General features: G+C 46.9%; 1 protein-coding gene across 4 annotated transcripts in view; it reads right to left on the bottom strand.

The window, feature by feature from the left end:
* The window catches only part of loxl2b (lysyl oxidase-like 2b), a 159,384-nt gene that overhangs the window by 92,815 nt on the left and 47,282 nt on the right, over window positions 1-19,287 (bottom strand). For all 4 annotated transcript variants that reach the window (XM_054738183.2, XM_054738186.2, XM_054738182.2 and 1 more), the window contains 3 exons: window positions 15,835-16,197; window positions 15,473-15,648; window positions 913-1,124 (listed from right to left, as the gene is read on the bottom strand). In XM_054738183.2, the coding sequence (XP_054594158.1) occupies window positions 913-1,124; window positions 15,473-15,648; window positions 15,835-16,197 (751 nt within the window). The remainder of the gene's footprint in view (window positions 1-912; window positions 1,125-15,472; window positions 15,649-15,834; window positions 16,198-19,287) is intronic.

Raw genomic sequence — 19,287 nt, 5'->3', positions numbered from 1 at the left:
GGGAAACAGGAAGCAGGTGTGTGGGGTGAGCTGCTGGAGGGAAGGCAGGTGACACTAATCAACTCAATGGGGAAAACAGAAAACAGAGGATGGAGGACACCAGGAGGCACATAAAGGAGGGGGGCCAGATGCAGACCATGACAGTTTCAATGGTGTTTTCTTTACAGCACTTTGGTCGGCTGACTAGCTGTTTTTTAAATGTGCTATACAAATAAATTTGATGTGGTATGTGTACGGTAGCCTTGTAGCAAGAAGGTCCTGGGCTCACATCCCAGCCTGGGGTCTTTCTGCAAGGAGCTAGCATGTTCTCCCTGTGCATGTGTGGGTTCTCTCCAGGTACTCTGGCTTCCTCCCACAGTCCAAAAACAACGCAGTCAGGTTGACTGGTCTGTCTAAATTGTCCCTAGGTGTGTGTCTCTGTGTTGCCCTGTGATAGACTGGTACTCTGTCCAGGGTGTACCCCACGCGTTTGCCCGTTGACTGCTGGAGATAAGCACCAGCCCCCCACGCTACCCTGCATGGACAAGCGGGTTCAGACAATGGATGGATGAATGTGTATGGTATTGTTATAAATATCTGTAGTGCTTATTAATGGGAAATGGCCTGTATTTGATATAGCACCTTCTAGTGTCCTGGAAACTCCAAAGCTCTGTACAACACAGTTATTCACCCATTCACACATTGGTGGGGATGAGCTACGATGTAGCCACAGCTGCCCTGGGACACACTGACAGCACAGGCGCCACCGGTCCCTCCGACCACCACCAGCAGGCAAGGGGGGTTAAGCATCTTGCCCAAGGACACAATGACAGTGACAGACTGAGCGCATCTTGAACCTGCAACCTTCCGACTACGGGACGAGCGCTTAACTCCTCTGCGACCATCACCCCAAATTAAGCCACACACACTCACTTGTAGACTCTGGCATTGTGTTTCTTCTCCCCGGGGAAGCCAAACATGCCACAGATGACTCTGCTGTTAAACTGAGTCCACTCTGTGTTACAGATCTGCTTCCATTTGCCACCATCTTTCACCTCAACGTAGCCCTCCGTCACCGGGATCTGCTTACGGTATGACGACAGGATGGCTCGTATGCGCACATCCTCCACATGAACGTCAAGGTTCTGCAGGTAAACAGAGAAATGCATCTAAATAAGGTGTTTTCATCATAATCTGTTGATAAAATTACTTTTAGACAGAGATGGCAAAAGTACTGATGTTCTTTAAGTAGAAGTACAGTGTAAAAAAGTACTCTGGTTAAAGTGAAAAGACTTTATTGAGTACAAGTAAAAAGTACAGGCTCTAAAAAGTACTTAGTTACAAAAAGTAAAAAAATGTCACCTTAAATTGCAATAGAAACCATCTGGTTTGGATTGAGAAGTTTATTTCAACAACACAACGATCACATTTACATAACAGGTCACATTGTGTGTGAAAAAGTTTAAGGCACGCAAAATAGTTTAGTTTTCATCTTTTGTTTATTCACATTGTGTCGCTAGATAAATTAACACCAATAACTGACAGTTTATCTTTGTAAAAAATAATATTGAAATGTTTTAGTTGCAGAGTCACGAAGGTCCTCTGATTTGAGACAAAGGTCACATTTTCCCAGCTGGGTCAGACTGTAACTTTTGGTTCTACAGATGAATCCAGGAGCCGTGATGTCTGCTGAATGTCACCCTTTATCTGCTGCTGCTCTTCCCAGAAGAAGGACACTTCAAGTTTCACAATGATAATTTTAAATAGTAATTTTAATAAACTCTTGACTTTATTACTGTTATTACAATCTTCATAAATAATCTCTTGGGTCAGTAAATGTATTTTAATTACTGAAATCAATTATTGTGCTTTGGGAATAATTGTGATTATGGTCGATAATCGGTTATGTGTGTTCAGCAAACCAGAAGTCATCTGCTCGTAACAGCTTCATTCAGAACGGATCCAGGGCAAACGGTATAATCATCACATGTTTTTTACTCATGACCAAGCTTTCTGACGCTGAGAGTGGGCGTGTTTTGAAGGGTTTGTTCAAACTAAATCTTCCGGAGCTGTAACTTCAGTTCGTGAACCAACCACCATCCTGAGGATGAGGGACGGCTGCCCTGAACCTCCACCTGCTGTTGTGTCACGCCGATAGAATAGCTACGAATGAACGCAATGATAACCAGCTGACGCAAAACTCCTTCAGAGTTACGGACTTTGAGACGCAAATAGTTCCACCAGTCGAGTGGCCCAAGGAGACATCTCAGGACCGATTTGGTCACACTAGAGGTCCTTCTACCACCCTCGCGCCTGGAGGAAACCATCTCCACCTGACACTTTGGATCCAGAAGGGGGTCTTCTATACTGGGTGAGGTAGACATACTGACACATGGTGTTTGATGCCGTTCTTCCTAAGAAACGACTCAGTTAGCTGCAAAACCATCATTTTCCCCCCCAGAAACGCTTCTCTCGCTGAAAGAAACCTTCTGAAGTTCATTCACGCGTCCAAAACTCGCATTTTCAGTTTAGCTTCCATTCAGTCACAGGTTTGCCTTTAAAACAAGTTTAATATCAAAGCTGTTAAAAATTGTCATTTCAAATTGTCATAGTTTTAAAGTGTTAGTAATAAATTCTTAACTTTAAAAATTTGACTCTCTTCTTGAAATTAAACACAGAATGGTGTGTATTCCTGGTTACTGAAAAAGCAAAGATCCCTTTAATTTCTGAGTAGATAAATAAACTTTTGCCATTAAATGTAATTATCTTAAATTAAACATTAATCTTTGGATTAAAAATAGACCAAGCTCGTTGGCATATAAACTTCTATCGAATATATAATATCCTAGATATTTATATATGATAGAAGCTTCATTGTCAATTCGTTTGGATCTTTTCTCAGAATCTAGCAACTGATAGCAAACGGTGTTGATTCTAGTATGTAGATTAATACGCTACATAGTAATTAAATATTGTTCAGGTCTAGAGAGAAAAGAATTCTGGGAGCTGATGGATGTGCTGCTATTGATGTTATTATCCCCGATGTCCACACAGAAAGACATGGCGCTGGTGGAACTGGCTGCTGCTCACTCTGCTTTTCTTTCTTTATGGTATTTTATTTTAGCTTTCCTTTCTGTTTCAGTTAAGTTCGTAAGTTGCTGAGTTATTGAACCTTTGTGATCGACATCTGGTGAACAATGTCTTCATGAGAACGTTAAATACAGTCGGGAGCAGCTGCTGGCGCTGCGCAGCACTGTAGTTTTCCCTAGGGACAGACATGAGATCCCCGCGGAGGTGCTGCGGAAAAGTCGCCGCGGTCACCGAGCTGGCAGGAAACTACGTGAAAAGAAGAGAAGATTCAGGCCCGCTCTCCCCTCGGTTATCATGGGAAACGTAAGATCCCTCTCCAACAAGACAGATGAGCTGGCGGCCCTCACGAAGCATCAGCGGGAGGACAGAGAGAGCTGTGTCCTCCTGTTTACAGAGAGCTGGCCTCGCCGCTCATCCCGGACTCCATCGTGTCTTCGGACAACTTTCGTCTGCTACGGGCAGACAGGACAGAGGACAGCGGTAAGAGGAAAAGAGAGGGGCTGGCTGTGTTTGTGAACAAAAGGTGGTGGAAACCGGGACACTGCACAATTGAAGAGAAACTGTGCAATAATAACATTGAACTGCTGCTAGCTGTTAGTATGAGGCCATATTCTCTGCCACAGGAGTTCTCACACGTTATTGTGATCGTGGTGTACGTGCCCTTCTGCAAACGTGGAGAGCTGACCACAACATGGTACACCTCAACCCTGTGTATTGTCCAGTTGTGCACAGGCAGGCTGTGGCCCCACGTACAGTGAGGAGGTGGACTGATGAGTGTGAGGAGGCTCTCAGGGACTGCTTCAACACCACGATGTGGACAGAACTCTGTGATCCACATGGGGAGGACATCAACGCCATCACAGATTGCATCACAGACTACATAAACTTCCGTTTTGAGAACACCGTTCCCTCCAGGACGGTGCAGTGCTTCGCGAACACCAAACCATGGATCACCCCCGACATCAAAACTCTCTTAAAGGAGAAAAAGAGAGCCTTCAAATCTGGGGATAAGGAGGGGCTGAGAACCGTTCAGAAGGAGCTGAGGAGGAAGATTATGGAGCTCCGGGAGTTGACGTCCCTTCTCCCGGCATGCAACAGTTCAAATCGAAACGGTGCCATATTGGCAGGCAGAAGCCCGCAGCTGGACTATTTGTTATTGTCAGAAAACTCGATCAAATGGGAAATATGGTAGATTCCTGTTGTGCTCCAGGATGCAGAACAGACGCGGACGACATAAGGACTGAGCCATCTACAGGATTCCCCAAGATCCGGAGCGCCACAAATGTTGGATCATTGCTATTATCTGTCTCACCGAGACAGGTCTCAGACAGATCCTGAGACGCTCCTGCCTGACATATTTATTTTATTCACGGAAAAAAATCAAACTAATGATTTCTCTTGGCGTTCAGTTTATACATTCAAACAGCACAGCACTCTATTTAAACTGCATACATGTAAATCTGTTATTTGTCCATCCATCCATCCATCCATTTTCATCCGCTTATCCGGAGTCGGGTTACGGGGCAGTAGCGTCGAGAAGCCCAGACTTCCCTCTCCCCAGCCACTTGGGCCAGCTCGTCCGGGGGAATCCCAAGGAGTTCCCCTGCCAGGTCCGGTAAGAAGTCCGCTCCGACAGCTTCTGGCGTTTTTAAAAAGTATCCCAGGGAAACGGTAAGGGTATGAGATGTTTAGTCTATTTAATTTCTGACTATATAAAATGATTCCTTCGGTTTTAAAGTGTGAAGTAAACTCCGACGAAGTAAAATCCAAGCCGTTCCCGTTCATTTTGTTTACATTTATTGCCTGCCAACATGGCGTCTACTCTCTGAAGCCCCCTTCAGACAGGCCATGAAAAACGGAAATGTTCCGGACTCTGTCCGTAAGACCTTTCTGTCTGAATACAAACATCCGGATAACGTGTTCCGGAATTTATCCGGACGAAGCCCCTAGTAACAGGTCCGGAATTGTTATGGACAGGGTGGCTGCTTCAGACTGGTGAGGTAGAGTTCCGGACAAGGAGGAGGGGACTGGGGGACGCTGTGCACACCTAGATAGCTCGCTGCTGTAGCATGCAGCGAACCATGGCAGCTCGCCTCCTACGGTACCGCCTAGACGCGCGACGGAGCGCTTCACACCGCTTCAGTGATTCCTTTAACCATTGAGCTTCATCATCCAGGTCTCTTATGAGTCTTCGTGTGCGCAGAGTTATGCTTAAGCGCCTCGTGATTTTTATCTTGAGAGGCGCTATAGAAATGATATTTTCTTCTTCTTCTTCTTAACATGAGTCCGATAACCCCCCCCCCACCCCCCCGCGCCGCCGTCAGACATCTGCAACTTTTCTCCGCTGTGTCAACGCAGCCGAAAGGACAAGTTCCGGTACAAAAGTGGTGTGTCTGAAAACACAGTTCCAGTTAAAAACCGGATTGAATTGTCCACAAATGTTCCTGAATGTCTGTCTGAAAAGGGCTTGAGAGTCACGTGACGTCTGGAGCTCTATGGAGGGGAAGGCCAGCTACAAGAGGAAAATGGAGGAGCAGCTACAGGAACAAAACATCAGTGAGGTGGGGAGAAGCGTAAAACCCATCTCTGGCTTCAAAACACCCCACTCACAGGGGGAGGGGGACCTGAAGTGGGCCAGCGACCTAAACCTGTATTTCAATAGGTCTGACCAAGCATCCACCCCTTCCCCCACACAGCTGCATTCAAATAACTCGACACCTGGACGACCCCCTACAGCTACAGCCCTTCACACCTCTGGCTCCTCCATTCAGACCTCCATTCAGACAGTCATGCACCCCCCAGGACTCGGCCCCCTCTCCAGTACAGAGGTGCACTGCCCACCCCTCTCCTTTACAGCAGGCCAGGTGAGGAGAGAGCTGATGAAGATCAAAGCAAAAAAAAGCTGCTGGTCCTGACAAAATTAGCTCCAGGCTCCTTAAATCCTGCGCAGATGAACTGAGTGGAGTTATGGAGCATGTCTTCAACCTGAGCCTCAAGCTGATGTCATGGTCCGTGGTGAGCTGCCTGCCAGTAATCTTGTTTTGTCCTCTGAGTCTTGCCTGCAGGTGGGCGTGTCTGAGAGCAACCAGCTGCAGCTGATCTTGTCATCAAGGCCCAGGGGACTTAAGGAGCTGTGTGGCACAACACCAAGCCGGATGATTACTCTGTTTGGGTAGCGCTAGCCACTAACCTGTCTTGAACTTTTGTACTTGTTAGAAAATCTGCCGCCTGAAAGATCCCTGACTATTCTTCCCTGCTCTCCTCCAGGTTTCACTCCACGTTCCCTCATCTCCATAACCAGCTCGGATTCCTGCACTCCAGATCACACTGCCGCTTCCCTGGCCGCCCGCTCTTAGCCGCTCACCTGCCCTCACCAGCCTCCGCTCCAACCTCACCTCTGGGCAAACATTTCGTCACCTTCTGGATCTCCTCAGCTCTCCCGGACCTGACCAAACTCCCCTCTGAGCCTCCTACCACTACCAGAAACAGTAAACCTTCGTCCACATCAATATCTACATAAATCCCTCTGGAATCTCACCCTGTCTCCCTCCTCAGAAACCCATCCTGCAATCCTGCCACCAGTACGCAGCTCCTTCAGTTTCTGTTTCTCCTCTTTAGCTCCCTCATTTGAAATAAACCTTTTTACACTTACCTGGTGTCCCGTGTGTGATTCTGCATGTCGTGGGTCAAGAAACTTCCTCCCAGCATGGCAGAATCATCTGGCCAAAGGTTTGACTCCAATGCAAAATCCAATTCGCCCGTTACAGTCCCGCCTGCCATATCCGATGCTCTAGCCGTCACGAACATGCCATCCCAAAGTTTAGAAGTTATCCGACTCCAACCAACGCCTACTCCGGATAGACGCCATGTTACGCAACCTCACCATGAAATTAACACCCCCCGGAACCTTCAGTCCAGCAGTCTCCGGTTTCCCCTCCATCCGCACTTCCAGTTCCGTCTCCCGCTGTTAACTTCCGGGTTGCTAGTTCTCCACAGACACCTTTACCGGTGAGTTCGGCAAATGCAGTGGGTTTTTATTTAATTGGACATTAGTGTCACGATATGCTGGAGGTTGGTAGGACCCAAAATGCAGGAACCCAAGATGACACGAGGCAGGAGGTGATATAAGAAAATATCCTTTATTTGGTTGAGCCAAAATAAAATAAATCCAAAGGCTGTCCAAAAACTAGAGACAAAGACACAAGAGGCTAGAGAAGGCTGAGATCAAAAAACACTGGAGACTAGAGAAGACTTGACAGAATAACCACAATGGACCGACACAAGACAGAGACAAGACAGGGCTTATGTACAGAGGGAGGAGTAATTAGGAAAAATGGCAGCAGGTATGTGGAGTGAGGGCTGGAGGGAAGACAGGTGACAATAATTAAATAGGGAAACAGAACCAAAGGAGGACAGATAAACCTAAAACACAAAAACTAAACCTAGAGACTGAGGGAAGGACTCACACACACACACATACACACACTGACACTCACACATACAGTGATCCCTCGTTTATCGCGGTAGATGTGTTCCAGACCTGGCCGCGATAGGTGAAAATCCGCAAAGTAGGGACACCATATTTACAGTACAGTGTCAGAACCCAAGTTCCAAGGCCAGCCTCTTCCAGCTAGCCGGCCTCCACTATGGACCAAAACTCCCAGCATGCCCCTCGCGGGATTCCCTCCACGACGCATCTACGTCACAAACCGCGGCTATAAACGGAAGTCGCCTTTCCAGCTCACCACTCAGTCATCGTTTCTTCGGATCTATGATCAGAGTTTCCAACCTACCCATCCATCCCACGAACTATCAGCTCATAGTAAGTTATCTTACTTCTGGAAAGCCCGGCATTTCCGTGTCACTTCGTTGACGATCGAACGCTCGGGGGTTTCCTAGATTAATCGTGAGCCGGCGTTTCACCGACGCTCTCACTTCCGTGTCTGTGAAACCACGCTCCCTACAAGCTCAACTCCCGAATCCAGCCGACCAGTCTGACATACAGTACTGTACTGAATTATCGTATGATCACATTCTCTTTTTGTGGGTAAAACTCAAGAAAAAAAATTTTTTTTACTTGGTTTTTTATAGTTTTATTACAAAAGTGCATTTTATGATGAAATTGATGAAAAAAAACAGGAATGTCTTGATATTTCGCATAGAAAAGTACCGCGAATCGGTGAAAAATACCACGAATCAGCGAATTTCCCTTGAACAAGGCTCCAAAGAAAAAATCCGCGAAGTCGTGAATCCGCGATAAACAAACCGCGAAGTAGCGAGGGATCACTGTACATAGACTGAAACTGGGGAATGGACATGCATACACACACACACACACACACACACACAAACACCGAACTGGGGCAGGACACGCACACACACACACACACACACACACACACACACACATACACACACACAAACACGGAACTGGGGCAGGACATGCACACACACACACACACACACACACACACACACACACACACACACACACACACACACACACACACACACACACACACACACACACAAACACTGAGCAGGGGAATGACACACACACACACAAACACTGAGCAGGGGAATGACACACACACACACAAACACTGAGCAGGGGAATGACACACACACACCGAGCTGGGGACAAAGAGGCTGGAGCTACAGAACGTGAAGGAAGACCTGGAGGGGCTGGGGATGAATGAATGACACAGGACCTGGGAGGAATTGACTTAAAAGGGCTACAAACAGAAGACACATAAATGAGACACAGACAAAGGACACATGAGAGCGCTATGAGAAACAGAAGGGACTCTAGAGAGAGATGGAGAAACATCAGGAGATACATGAAGGAAGACGCAGACCATGACAATTAGCGTTTGAAAGACCACCTGAACCATTTTCTTTAGACTCTGTAAAGATCTCTTATATTATCAGCCTGCTCAGAGGCAAGGCCTTGGATTGGGCTGAGGCTAGGAGCCATGATGCCAGATTCTGGCGAGATCCTCTCTCATGTTTTCAAGCCGAATTTAGCCAGACCTTGGACAGTTCCGAGTCTCCAGCCGAGATAGCCAAACGGTTGAGAAACCTCCGCCAAGGCAAACAGACTGTGGCAGAGTTTGCCATTGAGTTCCGCACCTTGGCTGCCATCTCAATTCTGGATCGTAAATCTCTCCAAGGAGCCTTCACCCAAGCTCTGAACGATCGCCTCCAGGATCAGTTGGCATTATGCCAGGAGCCCGATGACCGGGAGGGACTGATTTCTTTGGCAATAAAGATAGAGAAGAGACTTAAGGAACGTTCCGGGAGTTCTCACATGCCCAACGCTCTGCTAAACCAGACCAGGAGTTCATAGTCACCTGTCACACTAACTAAAGCATTTCCTTACCTGGAAACTCCGGACTGGAAACTCATTATTAATTCAGTAATTGAATAATTAATCAATTCAAGATGGCGCAGCACGAGCTGCAGGTGTTGAAGGCCTCTCAAGTGCCTTCAACACCATCCAGTCATGTCTACTGAGAGCAGAAGATGAGGGGTGCAGGAATAGATGAACATCTGACTGCATGGACCATCAGCTACCTCACGTGAGGCTGCACAACTGTCTGTCTGAGGTGGTTGTGTGCAGTACCGGAGCTCCACAGGGTACAGTGCTCTCACCCTTTCTCTTCACCTTCTACACCTCGGACGTCACCTACAACACCAGCAGATGTCACCTCCAGAAGTTCTCTGATGACTCGGCCATTGTCAGCTGTGAGTCTGAGGGGAACGACCAGGAGTACAGGTCGGTCATCATGGACTTTGTGGACTGGAGTGAGGGTAACCACCTTCGCTTGAACACCAGTAAGACAAAGGAAATGGTGATTGACTTCCAGAGAAACACTCCTCCTCCTCACTCACCAGTAAACATCCAGGGTGCAGACATTGAGGTGGTGGATATCTTTAAGTACCTGGGTGTTCACCTCAACAGCAAACTAAACTGGTCCACCAACACAGATGCTGTATAAGAAGGGACAAAGCCACCTCCACCTCCCGAGGAGGCTGAGGTCCTTCACAGTTAATCCCCAGCTGCTAAAATTATTATGTCACTCTGTGGTTGGCTCTGTTATCCACTCCGCGGTGGTCTGTTGGGGTGCAGGCAGCACTGACCGAGACAGGAAGAGACTGAACAAGCTAGTTCACAAAGCTAGCTCAGTTCTGGCCTGCCCACTGGGTTCAGCTGAGGAGACGTGTGAAAGGAGGATCCTGATGAAGATGACCACCATCTTAAAAAAATCGCACACTGCATTCCACTGTGGAGACCATGGACAGCTCCTTCAGAGGCAGACTGAGACATCTCAGATGTAAAACAGAACGCTACCGTAGGTCATTCATCCTCTCTGCAGTGAGAGTGTATAACTCCTCAATTTAACTGGTACTGGCATTATCCTGGTACACAAAAACATCAATGCAATACTCAGTATGTGCTCAATTACTGTGCTATACTATGTCTGTGTCCCTTACAGTATGCTGCATAGTTCTGGAATCCAAGTTCTTCATTTTTTTAAATTTGTGGCTTTTAGTGGTCAAGGGTTACAATCAGGGCTGGTTTTACCGACAGGCGACACGTACTCCAAATTTCACGGAAAGACATAAAAATAAAAACCTTAATATCTGAATTATTTGCAGTGATCTGGTTGCATCACCTTCAGAGTGATGTTTAAATTTGCAGACGGCCCCTGGGTGCTTGCGGCAGTAACGCGTCGTGCGCAGGGGATACGTGGTTTCGAAAAAAACAAGGTTGTAGTTGGTTCACTACCATGTCATGATACCAAAGAGGTATGATTTGAAATGACATGATCAGAAGTTATTAAGCTGTAAATGCAGAATCTGCCAATAATTTTCCAACTTTACTGAAGTACGTCACTTTCCCATGAAGCCAACCTGACCCCCCCCCCCCCCCCCCCCCCCCCGTCTAATTTACCTTTACCTGCTACGTGGGGAGAACGGTTGTTTCTGCTGATTCAGCTAGCTCAGCATGTTGGAGCACTCAAAATGATCAGGAGTCCAGGGGAGGAGAAAGAAAATAGAACAAGGACAGAGGTAAGGAAATGTTCCAGTAATGATGTCATCATGATGACATCCTGGGGATGCTTTAGCACTAACTCAGCTAGTTAATTGTTGTGACGTATGTGCAGCACTAAAGCTGAGACACAGTCATGTTTAGGATCGTTTCAGTGTTTTGGATATTTTCAGATGTTTTCATGTTTTGTGTTCTAGCACGTACTGTAAATGTCAGTGTCACAGCCTGTCCTGTCGCCCCACTCGGTTCAGTCCTGTGTCTTTCCTAATTTCTCCCAGCTGCCTCTAGTCTCCCAATCGCTTTAGATCCCAGCTCCTCGCGTTTTTAAACCCTCCCAGTGCTGTGTTCCTTGTCTGTCCATTGTTTCCATGTCCCGCGTGCTCATTAATAAAACCACATCTGCCTGCCTTCTTCCCTGCACTTGGATCCTCACCTCCGCTCAACTCACCTGCGCACCGTGACAGAATGGACAGAACTCCTGAGGGATCCAGCGGGGAAACTCTTCCCTGGGAGTACCTGCTCCGGTGGCTCACTCCTAGCTACTGGCCGGCCTCCCCTCCTCCAGCGTCACAGCCACCGCCGCCAAACCTCGGCTTCTGCGATCCTCTCCACCTTCCTGGAGCCAGATGGGAGGTTAGGCTGGGAGGTGCAGCCGGACAGCTCCTGCTATGTGGGCACCACACTGGCTGTGTGCTCCCCCAGAGTTGGCCCATGGCGCTGGGAAGGAACCCAAGCACCGCCGTCACCTCCAGCCCCGGAGCTGCACCATGAACTTCATGCAACCCCTGTTGATGTCACCTCCAGCTCCTTGGTGAGTCATCCTCCAGGGGGGTTGCGAGGATGTCTCGTGGGCCGGGTACCCAGCCGGGGGACACCCCTCCAGAGGTCTCCTCCCATTCCAGGGGGGCCATGAGAGGGACCAGACGGTGAGGTTGAGGGAGCAGAGTGGTGCCACCCATCTCAGAGGCCCCTGCTCCACGCGCCAGCTTGGACCTCCTGCCTCCGTTTCCGGTCCAGTCAGCAACTTCCTCAACAACTGACCAAGGGACCAAGCCTGCAGGCCATCCAACGGAGCTTGCCGGTCTCCAGTCTGAGCTGCTCCGACTCCGTCAACTCCTCAGCCTCCAGGAGTTCCAGTTGGAGACTCTATCTGCCCTGGTTCTCCTAGAGGCTCTGCCCCAGTCAAGTCAGCAGCCCTGCCTCCAGTCAAGTCTGCCGGCCCGCCTGCAGCGGCTTCACCTCCAGTCAAGTCTGCGGCCCCGCCTGCACCGGCTCCGCCTCCAGTCAAGTCAGTGGCCCCGCCTCCAATCAAGCAAGCGGCCCCGCCTGCAGCTGCCCCACCTTTAGTTAAGTCAGCGGCCTGCCTCCAGAGACTCCAGCGACTCCGCCTCCAGAGCATCCAGCTGCCCAACCTGCAGCGGCTCTGCCTCCAGACACGTCTGCAGCTCCGCCTGCAGTGGCTCCACCTCCAGAGACTCCAGAGGCCCCACCTCCAGGCGAGTCAGCAGCTCCGCCTCCAGTCAAGTCAGTGGCCCCACCTGCAGTGGCCCCATCTCCAGTCAAGTCTGCTGGCCTGTCTGCAGCGGCTCCGCCTACAGTCAAGCCAGCAGCCCCGTCTGCAGCAGCCCCACCTACAGTCAAATCAGCAGCCCCGCCTCCAGAGACTCCTGCGGCCCCCACCTTCCACCAGCCCGCCTCCAGAGCATCCTGCCTGCAGTGGCTCTGCCTCCAGCAACATCTGCAACCCCGCCTCCAGCCACATCCGCGGCCCCGCCCGCAGCGGCCCAGCTTCCAGCCACGTCTCCAGTTGGTTGGCTTAGCATTAGCAAATGTTTTAGCATGTTGCTGTGCTACTTCACTGGCACGACACAGTCTCTCGGCTTCCTCTAGCATCAGCTGTGCATCTCGGAGCAGACGTTCTCGAGTCCGTTTATCAGTGATCCCATAAACAATCTGATCACGTGTCATAGACTCCTTTAATTCACTGAAGTCACAGGACTGTGCTTTTTGCTTCAAGTCAGTCACAAAGCTATCGAAACTCTCTTCCGGGTGCTGCGTCCGGGTGCGACAAACATACCTTACATATACGGTGTTCTTCTGTGGTGAACAGTGTGCGTCGAAATGTTCAGTCACCTTGACGTATTTGCCTCTATTGCTTTCCTCATTGAACTCGAAAGTATTAAAGACCTCTATGGCGTGAGGACCTGCCACCGTCAACAGCAAAGCAATTTTCCTGGCATCCGGCTTGGAATCCATTCCCATTGCCACCATGTACAGCTCGGACTGCTGTTTGAAGCACCGCCAGTTGCTGTCCACGGTGGCCACGAGCTTCAGACCTTCTGGTGGCCGCAAGCTCTCCATGATCCGACCAACGACGCACTTCACTCCCGAACTGTACTCACTGAATCAGGATATTTCTCACAATGTCCCACTCGTGACACCATGTTATGTTTGTCAAATGATCGGACAAACTCCAGCGTCTCTATGCTGTACCGTGTTTATTGCAGACTGCCACCCCCTACTACAAACACTTCCTGGTAATATATATATATATATATATATATATATATATATATATATATATATATATACATACTGCCCCAGTGCCACCATGTGGTCACCTCTATACACTACAGGACAACACCTGATATCAACACAGTATATATTACCTAATACCCTATAAATGATCAGTTATTGAATTACTAAACACATACACATGTATTCAGGGATGTCCCGATCTGATCACGTGATCGGAAGTCTGTCCCGATCATGTGGTTTCAGACTCCATCGGGATGGGGTGTTACTTCCCGATCCGAACTCGAATACAGGGTTAAAGGAGAGCTAGGGGGAACCTAGCTCCTCCTCTCCTAACTTTAATTATAAAGTTGTACAAATTTCTAAGTACATGACAGACATAGTCCAAACACATATCATTACTTTTCATAGAAAAGGATGTACAGCATTTGTGTGATTAGACTCCAGCCATGTTCGCCCTGATAACTAATAACTCCACGGTGCATGACCCATGTGATCTTCAGTGGATAAATGACATCATCATACATTTAGCTTAACATGATAGATTTATTTTCTCTGGACAAGAAATAAACGATATGACCTGCCTCTAGATGAAATTTAGATAATTTTACATTAATTATAAATATATAATTAAAAAGTGCCCGTGGGACATTTAATACACCTCCAGCTCTCAACTGTGTGTGTGTGTGTGTGTGTGTGTGTGTGTGTGTGTGTGTGTGTGTGTTAACAGACCAGTACCAGTGTTTCTAAAGCTTAAACTGGCAGAGAATTGGCACTGTGGTGAAAGTTTGACAAGAATCAATACATTTTTATGCATTTAATCTACTGATTTATGTACAATTTATCAAGACAGCTCGAAGTGAGTTAACTTGTAAATATTTTACAGGAGGAAAAATATTGATATATATCGCATATAGGAGTTCAGCAAAAAGACATCACGATATAAGTTGTGCTCCATATCGCCCAGCCCTAGTTGGGTCCCTTCTGGCTGGTGCAGACATCACAGCTATGGATTTGTAACTCCGCATCCTGACAGCAACCTGACCAGTAGAATGGATGTCGGAGCCGCTGCGCAGTTTAGTTATTCCCAAAATGTCCAGTTCCAGCTGCACCGTGAACCCAGAAGAGGACCTTTGGACGGAGGCTTGGAAGCACCAAGAACTGCAGACGGTCCACTCCTCCTCCCGCAGTCCTGCATGTTTTCCAGTCATGCATGCTTGCTGCATCTAATAGGCTGAACACACCTGATCCAGGTACAATCTAGGAACAACAAAGATACCTGGAAAACAGGCAGGAGTGTGGCTCTCTAGGACCAGGGTTGCCTACTCCTGGTCTGGTCTATTGATTGGATTCACTCACAGAACTCGTTTAGAAGATCCCATTTCTGAGAACAGTTGTGCTTTTGCCTTCCTTTTGATGTAAGTGTGTGAGTTACAATGAATGCTTGGTTAAGGTAAAATGAAACACGACGTTTTTTTAGTCTCTAGTTCTGGCACAGACCGCATTGATCGGTGTTCATGGATCATCCTGGAGCTGCGAGAGATGAGACGACAACAGCCCCACAGGAAGTAGCATCATGTATTCCTGCGATAACTTTAGCTGGCTGTGTTGCATTAACTGATCTAACAAAAAGTAAAAAGCAAACACAATACAAAACCCGCATATTGATGGAAAGTTTAACAATACTCTACATATTAATAAAAAGTTTTAGGGGTTATTGTTAATTTTACAGATTATTGTTGTTTTATCGGAGTTTAACTCCCATCAAACTGAGTTAGATCTCAGTTAGCTCTCACATGTGAAAAAGCTTACCGTCACATGGTTAGGTAGGGTGTTTACAAATTTGAATCCAGGTATTCTTCTGTCGCTGCATATGACTCCAACATCTTCAGTGTGTTTGCAGTCAGATACCCCGATCCCATTGGACGGACACAATGCCAGAGTCTTTTCTTTACCGGTGCAGTGAAGATTGTCAAACCAGATGGGCCCTTACAGAACAAAACAAACGTTTCAGTACTTCTCTTTTCCTAAGTCTGTCTGTCACTGGTGGAAATAAAGTCCAAAAACTGTTTCATTTCAAGTTATTTAAATAATAATAAAAGGAAAATAATTCATTTTAAATGTCTGTAAATTATAATGTTTCCAGGTTAACAGGATGAAAACAAAAATAGCACCTTCTCCTTTTCCATATTTGGAGGATGCGACCCATGAAACGGCCTCCAGGTAGCCCAGTTCCCTGCAGATTACCTGAGCAGCATGGATGTTAAAGTCATCATCACAGACCGTGCCCCATGTGCCATTGTAGTAGACCTCCACACGGCCCTCGTTGTGTTTCCTTTTATCTCCGGCCAATCTGAGATGAATCCTGGGCGTGTCCAGCGAGAGCGCTAGGCTCGTGTACTGGTCCTGTTCTGGATCAGGGTAGCCCAGCAGGTAGCCAAGATCCTCAAACTGGGCACAGACCAGCTTTAACACCAAGAACAGGGTGGCAGTGTGGCAGCAGAGCTTCTGATTAGCTGGCATCATGACTGGACCTGCTGAAAATAGGAGAAATGCATGAACATCTGTCAGTGACTGAGGCAGCATAAAACTTTTAATGAGAGAAGGATCAAACCGAACCAATCTCAAGGGAGTGGAAGACAAAAGGCTACTTCAATGACTTCATCCATGAAGGTTTCAATTCAATTCAGTTTATTTATATAAGGTCCCTAATTCACACCCTTCAACTTCTGGACCATGGGTTCCAGGAACAGAGAAAACGTTAGTGCAAGCGAACGGGGCTATAAAAGCTATTCTCAAATCCTGTTTGATGTGTGTCATGGCGTTTGCATGTGATGACTTTTAAAGACACGTTCCAAGAAAGCAGTTATTTTCAAACATCAGCAAAAGTTCTTTTCGGTTTTGTGTGAAAAGGCGTGAGGACTGCAAATGCATCTTGCCAAATTGATGTTATCAGACCAGAAATGAAGAAGAGGGGGAGATTAGTTTAGCCAGCTTTAAATCCTTCTTCCAGGATGACGGATTGAACAATAAACGTGGGGAAAACCCCCATAAATCTGGCAATGTGGTAGGTAGCAGCTATGCCTGGAGAGATTCTGTGGTGAGGGCATGTGAGGTGAGGTAAAGCAAGGCAAGACTTTATTGATCCCACAGTGGGGAAGTTTGTGCACTACAACAGCTCAGAACAGATCGCAAAGGAGTACAAAAGTGACCAAGTATGCAAAAATGAAAGTTAACTAAGGCAAGATACTATATTCAACAGTAGTTCCTATGTAGACACATACACAGAAAGCATTGTGAACAGGGGGTTGTGAAACATTGTGGAAATAATAATGCCTACAAAGTATCAGCTGTTCTGCAACAACTATTATTTACTGTCTACGTGGTTGTACCCTATAAGTACAGGTATGTAAGAACACATGAATTAACACATGTCAGGTGTATTATGAATGGAGTAGGGACCATAGATAGACTCATGGCATCATAATGTTATATAAATCTCAATCAAATATGTGACATCTGATTTGTAGTCATTTAATTATAAAGTTGTACAAATTTCTAAGTCCATGACAGACATAGTCCAAACACATATCATTACTTTTCAAAGAAAAGGATGTACAGCATTTGTGTGATTGGGGAGCTAAGGCAAAGTGGACCAGTGAATAGCTTTCATGGCTCCATTCACTTTAATCCTTTTTGTCTTTGTTCCGGGGACCCTAAGTCCAGAAGTAGAAGGGCGTGGCTTAGACTCCGCATGTCCTTTCAGATACAGAGTTCACACACTCCTGTGGGCTTCAGTAGAAAGAAGGGAATGGAGAAGTGTAGCGTGGTTGAAGGCCTGTAATGCATCGAACGGCTGAACGTTAACCTTGTTTAACATACAGGTCGTGACAACCTGACACCCCGAGGTCGATTATGAAGAACTCTTAACTTATCCATTATCCCGTATCTCCAGAATCCTGACCCCTCTGAGGACACAAGTCTCTTTATCTAAAGGCCTTGTAAAGTTAGAAGACAATTGTTATAAGCCAGAAAATATAACTAGGAGCCAGGAGGTAAACCAAAATCAACACTTTATTAATAATTTCTGGTTTTAAAATCTCTTTTCTGGTCTGAAACTCGTCAGAGCTTCCCATTCACTTATCTTCATGAGTGCTGTCTCATTACATCCCAACCAGTCTAAAGCTGTTAAAGCAATAATATGGTTTTGGTTCTACAAAGGAGTGGATGCTTGTGTGTAGGGCTGAACCAAATCATCGAATGATTTGGTTCATTAAATTCCTCGATTCATTTTTTACTGATTCAAAGCTTCATTAAATGTGTGCACCACAGTCTGAACACATTTTACTGGTGCACCAGGTTGTAATCTGGGTGCTGTGGAGGAAAATAGGGGCACCAGCAAAGACAGAAACCTTTGTGAAAGGCAGAAATGGTCCAACGTTTGGGATTGAGTTAAACTGAGTAGATTGGCTAATGCTAAACTAACGGGTAGCATGCACACGTGTCACGATCAAGTGGAGTTCAGAAAAAAATGTGATGATTGTGAATGACTAAACTCCAGAAGCGGAAGTAACATCCCCACCATCCCGTTTCTTGTGGATCTCGGCAGCTGCAGTGGTGGGGAGCAGAACCGCTGCACCTGGAGTCTGCTGTTGTTGCTACTGAGCGTTAGCGAGTCTGCTCCACGCACATGGAGTAGTTTCATCCTCTCCTCAACTATGCACAGGCCTGTTAATTACTCGTTCATTTCAATCAGGTGTGTAGGAGCAAAGAAACAGCTGACACGTGCAGGATGGTAGCCCTCGAGGACCGGAGTTGGTGACCCCTGCTCTGGATTAATCTCTGGGGTTCCTGCATTCGCAGCGGGTCCGGCTTGCTTCTCCTCCTGGGTTCCTGCCTGTGGATGTAGCTGTGTTTGGATTACAATTGCTGATTGGGATGTATGCTGACATCTCTGCTGTGTGGGGTGTTTGGATTACCTAACTCCTCCATCTGCAGCTTTGTTACCTTGGATTTACCACCAGCTTCTATGTCCATGGCCTCTTTAATATCTATTATGAGGGGATTTGGAAGCCTCTTTATTTCATCTGCAGCATGGGTCTGCGACCTTTCTACAGCTGGTTCAAGGACATTAAAGAGCAAGTAACGCCTAGTAACGTGAGGAAGTATGGGTTTCTGTGCTAAAGGTCGTATTTGCCCGGCTGGGTCAAAGCTGGGTCAAAGCTGGGTTCACCCACAGATTAAGACCTGAGCCGCCAGCAAGTCTGAAGGAATCCACAACAGCCGAACACCTGCATCTCCAGAAGAAGGACTTCACACAGTCTAGTCATAATAAAACAGAGTCTTAAGCTTCCTTTATTTTATTAATGTCAAATAATCATTTGATCACTTTGCTCATTATAAATGTATTTTAATCAAATGAATGATTATTATGCTTTGGGTAATCATAATGAACTATAATGAATCAGTATACTTCATTAAATAATGTTTTTGAAGATGTTTAGCGATGACCTTCACACCCGCTCATACAGGTCCGGATCCACAGTAACTTCAAAACGCATTTGCTCTGACGCACAACAAGTTTGCTTTGGGAAGAGAAGTGGTTTCGATAAGGAGTGAGAACGGAA

Source organism: Nothobranchius furzeri, chromosome 17 (genome assembly GCF_043380555.1).
Source record: "Nothobranchius furzeri strain GRZ-AD chromosome 17, NfurGRZ-RIMD1, whole genome shotgun sequence".
In the NCBI taxonomy this organism is placed as follows: Eukaryota; Metazoa; Chordata; class Actinopteri; order Cyprinodontiformes; family Nothobranchiidae; genus Nothobranchius; species Nothobranchius furzeri.
Note: the sequence above shows the minus strand (reverse complement) of the source record. Positions and strands in the feature narration are given on the sequence as shown.